Genomic DNA, 9,784 nt, shown 5'->3' on the forward strand with positions numbered 1-9,784 from the left:
TTAGCTGATGCTACCTCAGAATTAGTATGGATTCAATATCTTCTTGGTGAGTTACATTTCTCATATCCACGAGTACCTGTATTATGGTTTGACAATATGGGGGCTACTTATTTGACAGCAAATCCAATATTTCTCAATAGAATGAAACACATTGAGATTGCTTTTCACTTTGTGCGAGAATTGGTTGCTTCCAAAGCTCTAGTTGTGCGGTTTCTTTCTACACAGGATCAGTTGGCAGATATCTTCACCAAAGGCCTTTCTACTACTCGCTTCTCAGCTCTACGACTCAAGCTCAGTGTCTCTGCTCCTGCATAGACTCTGCACTAGCGTGGGGGTGTTAGATGTTAGACTTCAATCTGTGTGGATTGTACGTGTGAATATTTAATGTAACTGTGTGGAGTGTGTGTGTAACTGTCAGGTGTCAGTTAATATTCGGTGAGTGACTGTTAGCTTTGGATTGGTCACCTGCTAAACCAGTCGTCAGTTTCGGGTGTTTAAATAGAGAGATATGTGGATTCGGTCATTAAGAAGAATGATTTTGAATTAATGAAAATTAGTGGAGATTGTCTAACGACATTGTATCTTCCAACACGTTTTAATGATGTAATTGCATCCTTACGCGTTAACTGAAATGAAAAGTGTCCAACCCATGTGGGATATTCATTTTTTTTTTCTATTATCAGAAGGATAATGTGAGAAGTAATCTCACGACCCAACGCACCACTTAAAAATGCTTAAAAAAATCATGTTCTGCGCATAATAAATCAAGAAAAGATCCCTTAGACAATGTTGTCACCTATTATGCCTCTTCAAAACTGCTATAAACATTTATGATCCGAAGTTCATACATAACTCACTCCGCAGCCATACTCTCACACCGGAAAGCTCTTTCCGTTCTTCAAAAATAGTAATAATTTTTCAGAAGGAGATCTCCAAGCAACAATGAGTGATGAAGTAGCTCTATTGGATTTCTGGGCAAGTCCATATGGGATGAGAGTTAGAATATGTTTAGCAGAAAAAGGAATCAAATATGAACACATTAACGAAAACCTTAGACCAACAAAGGGAGATCTTCTTCTAAAGATGAACCCGGTTAACCAAAAAATCCCTGTTCTGATCCATAATGGTAAACCCATTTCTGAATCCCTCATAATTGTTCAATACATTGATGAAGTATGGAATGCTGAATCTCCTTCTTGGCTACCTGCTGATCCTCATCAAAGAGCTAATGCAAGGTTCTGGGGAGATTACATTGACAAAAAGGTAAATTTGGATCAGATGTTTATGTTTCTTTCTACTTGTTTAAGTTACAATGGGTATTGATTTGATCTGAGTTTAATCCTCTGTTCACAGATGTATGACTACGGAAAGAAGGTATTCATCACCAGAGGAGAAGAAAGGGAGAACGCTAAGAAGGAATTTGTTGATATTCTGAAGGTTTTGGAAGGAGAGCTTGGAGATAAACTTTACTTTGGTGGTGACAACTTTGGGTTTGTAGATATAGCTCTGATTCCATTCCACAGCTGGTTTTATTCATTTGAGATGGCTGGGAATTTTAGTATTGAGAAAGAGTGTCCTAAATTGATTGCTTGGGCTAAGAAATGTATGGAAAATGCAAGTGTTTCTAAAACACTTCCTGATCCAGTTGAGACATTTGAAGAACTCAAGACTTGGTATCCAATTGTGTAGATCTTTAAGTTCTTAAATTAGGGGCTCAAGCCAGTAGCTACAAGTCCACAATGTGATTGATTGAATTTCAATTACAATTTAAGAGTTTGTCGAATCGACAATTTGATTAATCTCATCTCATGTATGAGTCTTGGTCCCCTGTTTTGGTTTTTGAAATTTAATGAATTGATCTTCTCATTGCAACTTTTTGTTTCAAATTTTGGTTCCGACGAATATTTGCTCTCATCTCGCAAACTCTGAACTTAGCGGCATTAGTGTGTTCTTCATCTACGTAAAAAGAAAAATACTTAAACAAATGAAGATCAAAGAGAGCTCCTTTTTACTTTATATTTATAATCATAGTTAAGGGATGCAGAAAAGAGCTCTTTTTTACTATATAATCATGGATCATGGGTGCAGGGATACGAAATTCACTTTGTTGAACATATTAAAGTAAGAGAAACAACCCCCCATACTGTGAACCATATAACTATAGTCAGAAACGTGGTGGTGGTGGTGGAGGGCCGATCGGTCCACCAGGTCCGCCAAAGCAATCTTGTAGCAACCAGCAACAGCATAAGCAGGACAAGCTGTCACAAACAATACCACGGGCAACAAAATATAACTAGTTACAAAATTGGTGTACAGAAAAGCTGTTGAAATTTGAACTTTCAGACGAAAGAAATTTTGCTCACCATGAAGATGCAAAATTGCACAAACCATTCCCAAGTGCCCCCAGAATACTAAAGGGTCCAGGTAATGGCCCATCTCCACCAAATGGCGCTGGTGCCCATCCAGGGCCAGGACCCCAACCTGGTCCTCCCGGTCCCATTCTCAGTCTGGTAAAGATGCTACGACCGCGTGTGAAGAAAAATTAAGGACAACCGACCAAAGCTTACACCTTGTTTGTTTGCAGCTGAGTCATCTGGATCTGAGTCGTCTGGATCTGAGTCAAATCACCTGACTCATCTGGATCTGACTCACTAAGGTCTGAGTCAGTAAATATGTTTGTTTTGTGAGTCAGACCTGACTCAACTGACTGGATTTTTTTGGACATAAATTGCCCTTATGCACATTTCAAACCATAATATCTATCACTAATGAAACATCACAAATTGTTCCATTCCATTCTAAACAACTTCTTTCTTTTGATGGAATTAAACATTACAAAACAATAAAATCTAAAGATTTCATTCCTACAAACATAAAAGAAGCAACAAATCTAAAGGAGACTAGCTATCTCATCACGTAAGATTTCTCAACGTTCTTTTAAAAGCTTGTGTACAAAGGCAACACGAAGCTCATTGCTTTTCAAACTGACAAACAATTTCTGCCAACCAGGCATCTCTGAAGCTTTTAAACTTATTCTCAAATACTCATCCATTGTGATACAATCAGTCTCAAGTAAATTATCCAAAGCTTTCATGAATTCGGCCGCGTTATCCTTTTCTAGAGCAAGTTTCTTATGTTGAAGATGAGTCTCCATCGATGTTACAATAGAACAAACTTTCTCAGTTAATAGATCACTTGATGCTTCCTCCATTTCCTTCTTCCTTTTCCTGCCACTCCCCTTTGCATTGAGACTAGAATCAACCTCGTTGTCATCCTCATGATTTTGTTCTTTTCCATGAGTTGTACGAGATTCAGATCCATTAGTTGTAGAAGTTCCAGCTGAACAAGGTGGTTCCGTTCTTCCAGGCGTATCCCTATTAACTCCAGTAGAGAACTTCCCATCGAATAAATTCTGCAACTTCTCTGCATCTTCCAGTCCCTTGTTCTTGAATTGACTGGCGTTTTTGATTGTCTGCATCAATTAGAAAGTAAAATCAATAAATATGTTCAGCTGATTGATGTAACATCAGAAAAAAAAACACCGAATCTGACTGTATCTAGAGCTGTATTACAACCTAGAAAAATAAGATTACAAAAAATTCAAAACTGAAAAGTTCAAGGATAGGTGATGCCAAAGATAAAATAGATGTTGTTGCTTCTTTAAGTTAAAACAAATTGAGAGTAACTAAAAAAACTATGGCTGTGTGCAGTGAGACACTAAAAAAAAATAGAGAAGTGGCATGCACTGGAAACTAGACACCTTTGTTGTCACTCAAACCTCATGGATTAGAACATCAACAAAGAAAGCCAAAACAATCTCTTACCTTGTCTAATTCAATCCAATGCTCTTCGCTCCAATCAAAAGTGTTCGTCTCCGCGTTGTACCCATGCCCGGTTCTTGCTAAGAGACGAGACCAAGTGACATATTGGGTGCGCAAGTAATCCCAGTGGTTTCTCAATTTCTTTTGGGTGATAGTGCAGTCATACTTCTCAGAAAAGTATTTGCACAAATTTCCCCACGAAGTTTGCTTCAAAGAAGTTCCAGAAAACCCATGCTCAGTAGCTTGTGCCAAACATTGGTCAATAAATAATCCTCTAAATGCTGGGATGCTCCTAAAAGTTATCTTATTTGCTTTTTCATCTTCTTTTTTCTCCATAGAGAACTAGCATAAAGTAAAACAATACAAGACGTGGGTAATTTGAAACATAAGAGAGTGTGTTAACTACTGAGAAAGTAAACAGAGTATCTTTCTTTTTTTTGCAATCAGCATTGTTGTCCTCATTATGGATGAAAGATTAACTTGACTTCAAAAAATCTACATTGTTATTTTATATGTAACGGGAGAAAGGCCGAGAAAAAAATACCTGCTTTAGGATCCAGTGATGGAAACAAATGTCTGCCTACTGAGATAATGTATAAGGTTATATGCGAACTAGCCCTACAATGCAACCAAACAACATTTGTATAAGCAAATGTTTTCCAAAAAGAGAAGAGTACAATAAGAGAAAACACATAGCAGGTAAAAGGCTTAGATGGCGCTAGCACATCATCATTTTTTCAAACTAATGTCGAGGTCTCTGCATCAAAAGCCGCGTTGCACATTAGATGGTGCTATCACATACGTTCATAAATACTCTAGTACACAGTACATAAACCTCTTTAAACCAACACAAACCAATTAAAACAGTTAAAGCAACACAGGTCTGATTTCACAAATTGCAAATCTGATTGGACAAATGAGAAAAGCATAGTAAGGTCAACCACCCGTCAATAGGGCACCTTTAGCATAAGAAATATTCAGTTCAAACTCTGGAAAGGAAAGTACTGCCTTATCACTTATATACCTAATGCTACAGAGACCAATATTCAAAATCTTTCATAAACCTCTTTAAACCAACACAAACCAATTAAAACAGTTCCATTTTCATTATTTTCAATAAAATGCATTCATAACAAACTTAGCTAAGTTATCCTAATAGGATGAACAAAAGCCAAAGGTTAGGCAACACACATATCAACCCGTTGTCAATACTAACTAATAACTGTGGACTATAAGTATTACTAGCATTTCCATCAAGCCATGCTTGTAAAACAGAAACATCTCCCGGCCAGATACTGCTTCATGGACTAATTAAGTGGAAAATAAGATATTTAAAAAGAAATAAGAATTTTTATATACAATGATCAAATAAAACTATGGAAGATTATAAAAAACCAAAGAAATCACTCATTTATTAGTCATTTGTAGACCCGTGTCTAAATGATCAAATTAAATCTAAATCCAACCATAAATCGTTCATTCCATTACTGAAATGTGAAAACAATGCAATAAGATCTTTTACCCTTTTTTTTTTCTTTTTTCAGTCATGTATTTTATCGAACACTTGGTGCGACGTTTTGTTTAGAGGTTTATATCCCCTGATTCATTTGAGCTCCTTCAAACTACGTAATTACAGAAACCATAAGAAACCCAGAAAAGATCTATCACTTCAGAGAGAAATCAGTAAACAAGAACCCAAGATTCAGTAGAAACGCCAGAAAAATTAATTGATAGAACCCAAGATCTATCACCAGAAGAACCTACAATTAACATACTCAATCCCTAATTCAATATAGCAGAACAAACCCTAATAAAAAAAATTAAAATGAAAACGAAGAACCCTAATCTGAGATAGCAGAAAAAGAAAAACAAAATTATTAGCAATTACAATAACAATAATGATGAAGAATTATACCTGATGATTTGGTAGCACTAACCAGGATATTATACCTGAAGATGATGATGATTCAAAAGGAAGCTTTTAGATGATATGAAACAGATCAAAAGATGAGATGAGGTGATGAAGGAGAATATCAGTTGAAGACGAAGGAGATATCAGATGAGGGCGATGATGGAGATCGGGTTTGGTTGCTTATCTCCCATCTCTCCTCTTGACGGAACAAACGAAGAAAATGAGAAAAGAAGAAATGTAATTTTTTGATATAATATCGAGGGCATTTTTGTCAATTTCTATGACTCAGGGGTAATAGGCACCGACTCAGGAGCATTTCCATGCCTGACTCTACAGGGACCGAATCAGGGGTTAGGCACGACTCAGATGCCGAGTCAGATGTTATAAAAAATACAAACCAAACAGTCTAAGTGCTGACTCGGTGCGAGTCAGGGGTTGACTCAGATCCAGACACCGAGTCAGCTGCAAACAAACAAGAGAACAAGGAAGATTACACTGTAAAACAACTAGCAAGAAAGAAATGACATAAGAATACAGAGACCGAGACCTATTCACAGATTTGATTGCGTAAGCATATGAACCGTCTATATATAATCGAGCAACTTCAGCTTACAACTTCCAAGCACGCATGATTTTCATCTGCTATTCCTTTGAACCTAATCTTCAAAATCATTTCCGTTTATTTATGTTAATACAAATATCATTTGTCTTCATTCTTACAGCAGTCTAGAAGCTTAGAATTGTCCAAGTGTTCACCATCTCATCTAACTGATCAATGAGGTAGATGGGGGGACGTTCCGGACTAGTCCAATAGTGCTGTTTCTAATTTTGGTTAAATGGTGTTAGATTGTTAGTTGGACTCCGGGGATATATGTAATTAAAGATGGATGGAACATGAGGAAAGCTTGTTGCAGCTACCTCCGTCAACATGAAGAGATGCCAAGAGAACAATATTAGCTCAGAGTGCGATCCCGTGCTATTTCTATTAGTGAAAACTACAGGGAGACCCATTCTTCCAGATTTTTTCACTGTCAAACCCACGGACAGAAAAGTTCAGGCGCGCATCCATTTTCCCGTCAAAAATTCGTAGCAGACCCATAATTTATGAAATTCTGCTTCTCAGTTTTTAAAAGGCCAAACTACCCTTTTCTTCGAGCGACGAACAGAGAGAAGCGAGAAGAAAACAATGGTGAACTCCGATTCTTCGTTTTTAACATTTGGATTTTTCCCTTTGTCAAATCTTTTCCCAAATCCTTTTCTGAATAATCTTCTCAATAAAACTAGGGTTTCTGTTTCAAAATCTGCGGTTTAAATCTGGGGATTTTGGGTTTCTGTTGTCTTTGATTATTCGAGAAGTAAAAAGAAATTAAAATTGAAGTTGAAAAGGGTAAGAAGTGTGTTGCAGTATTTCGATATCAACTGAATTGGAAATTTTCATACCTTATTTGTCTCCATGTTTTTGATCTCAATCGGAAATTTATGATTAGATTTGAATTAAAGATGTTATGCATAATGTCTTATGCATAACATCAGTTTTGTTTAGATGCATAAAACATTATGCATTATTTTGTTTTAGCTGTTGGTTATGCATCAGTTTTGTTTAGATGCATAAGACATTATGCATTATTTTGTTTTAGCTGCATAATGTCTTATGCATTACTTTTTCACTTTTCTGGTTATGCATCAGTTTTTTTTAGATGCATAATACATTATGCATTATTTTTGTTTTAGCTGCATAATGTCTTATGCATTACGTTTTTTCACTTTTCTGGTTATGCATAATTTTTTTTAGATGCATAAGACATTATGCATTATTTTGTTTTAGCTGCATAATGTCTTATGCATTACTTTTCTCACTTTTCTGGTTATGCATCAGTTTTTTTTTAGATGCATAAAACATTATGCATTATTTTTGTTTTAGCTGCATAATGTCTTATGCATTACTTTTTTCATTTTTCTGGTTATGCATCAGTTTTGGTTAGATGCATAAGACATTATGCATTATTTCGTTTTAGCTGCATAATGTCTTATGAATTACTTTTTTTTCACTTTTCTGGTTATGCATCAGTTTTTTTTTAGATGCATAAGACATTATGCATTATTTTGTTTTAGCTGCATAATGTCTTATGCATTACTTTTCTCACTTTTTCTGGTTATGCATCAGTTTTTTTAGATGCATAATACATTATGCGTTATTTTGTTTTAGCTGCATATTGTCTTATGCATTACTTTTTTCACTTTTCTGATTTATGGATTTTTATGCACGTGCATAATGTCTCCTGCATCATTTTGTTTAGTGCATAAGACATTATGCCATTATTATTTCTGCATAAAACATTATGCATTATTTTTGTTTTAGCTGCATAATGTCTTATGCATTACTTTTTTCATTTTTCTGGTTATGCATCAGTTTTGGTTAGATGCATAAGACATTATGCATTATTTCGTTTTAGCTGCATAATGTCTTATGCATTACTTTTTTTCACTTTTCTGGTTATGCATCAGTTTTTTTTTGGTGCATAAGACATTATGCATTATTTTGTTTTAGCTGCATAATGTCTTATGCACTACTTTTCTCACTTTTTCTGGTTATGCATCAGTTTTTTTAGATGCATAAGACATTATGCATTATTTTGTTTTAGCTGCATATTGTCTTATGCATTACTTTTTTCACTTTTCTGATTTATGGATTTTTATGCACGTGCATAATGTCTTCTGAATCATTTTGTTTAGTGCATAAGACATTATGCCATTATTATTTCTGCATAAAACATTACGCATTATTTTTGTTTTAGCTGCATAATGTCTTATGCATTACTTTTTTCATTTTTCTGGTTATGCATCAGTTTTGGTTAGATGCATAAGACATTATGCATTATTTCGTTTTAGCTGCATAGTGTCTTATGCATTACTTTTTTTCACTTTTCTGGTTATGCATCAGTTTTTTTTAGATGCATAAGACATTATGCATTATTTTGTTTTAGCTGCATAATGTCTTATGCATTACTTTTCTCACTTTTTCTTGTTATGCATCAGTTTTTTAGATGCATAAGACATTATGCATTATTTTGTTTTAGCTTCATATTGTCTTATGCATTATTTTTTTCACTTTTCTGATTTATGGATTTTTATGCACGTGCATAATGTCTTCTGCATCATTTTGTTTAGTGCATAAGACAATATAAAGGAAAATTTAGCTGCATAACTTTTTTTCTATTTCTTCTACTTGATTTTTTCTTCTTCGTCTGTTTCATCCATTTTTGTTGAAATGTATTTAAGGTTTAGTCAAAAATGATTTACTTCTTTGAATCATCGATTTTAAATGATTTATTTCTTTAAACGATGGAGAAAAAATCTTTGCAGATCCGTTACAGAGATTAATGGAGGAATAGGGAAAGAAACCGGCGGAGAAGAAAAAAAATTATGCCCAAAAACGATGAAGGGTAATAGAGTCTTTCAGTACGTTTTAAATATTTTTAAATAATTATGGGTGCGACTGTATCAGAAATTAATTGTGGGCCTGACGGTAAGAATTTTTATTTTTTGGGCCTGCGCCTAAGTTCCCCTTTGTAATTTTGTAGTCTGGAACCGGGCCTTTAATCTCTTGAACTTTTAGTTTCTCTGGTACGGTGATATCATTTGAGTTATCCAGCGGTCAGGATTTTCTAAAATTTATGTATTTTACATGTAATAGTATATCCACGCTGATACTGATATCCCCTTTATAAGCAGCGAACTTTTTCGGCGCAGTGGTTTGACCACCAGTCATAGACTCACAAGTAACATATTGTATGGATGTGTTGCTTAAAAACAACCTGACTAAATTGGGGTCTATGGATTTCTTCATCCACCCCATAGATAATGATAAGGGGTGTCTAAGTTTGATGAAACTATCATTTTACCCTCTATGAAATTTTAATACTACTAACTTATCCCCATTAAATCCTAATAACAAAAAGAAAAAAAGCTAAATCAAATCAAAATCATTTCCATTTCCATTTCCACCAAAATTAAGAATTCAAAATCAAACGAAAACATTGCCGATAATCAC

The 9,784-nt window shown here is 35.0% G+C and overlaps 1 protein-coding gene and 1 long non-coding RNA gene across 2 annotated transcripts; one reads left to right on the forward strand and one right to left on the reverse strand.

Annotated features, from left to right (window-relative positions):
- Positions 1-697: 697 nt before the first annotated feature.
- LOC113349584 (probable glutathione S-transferase parC) lies at positions 698-1,872 on the forward strand. Its single transcript, XM_026593557.1, has 2 exons — positions 698-1,263; positions 1,354-1,872. The coding sequence occupies exons 1-2, from the start codon at positions 943-945 to the stop codon at positions 1,687-1,689; spliced, it is 657 nt and encodes a 218-aa protein (XP_026449342.1). The 5' UTR covers positions 698-942; the 3' UTR covers positions 1,690-1,872.
- Positions 1,873-3,853: 1,981 nt separating this feature from the next.
- LOC113349585 lies at positions 3,854-6,028 on the reverse strand. Its single transcript, XR_003360286.1, has 3 exons — positions 5,737-6,028; positions 4,366-4,439; positions 3,854-4,163 (listed from the first exon to the last, which is right to left on the reverse strand). It is a non-coding gene; the product is annotated as an uncharacterized LOC113349585 (long non-coding RNA).
- Between the last annotated feature and the right edge of the window lie 3,756 nt (positions 6,029-9,784).

Source organism: Papaver somniferum, chromosome 2 (genome assembly GCF_003573695.1).
Source record: "Papaver somniferum cultivar HN1 chromosome 2, ASM357369v1, whole genome shotgun sequence".
Classification (NCBI taxonomy): domain Eukaryota; kingdom Viridiplantae; phylum Streptophyta; class Magnoliopsida; order Ranunculales; family Papaveraceae; genus Papaver; species Papaver somniferum.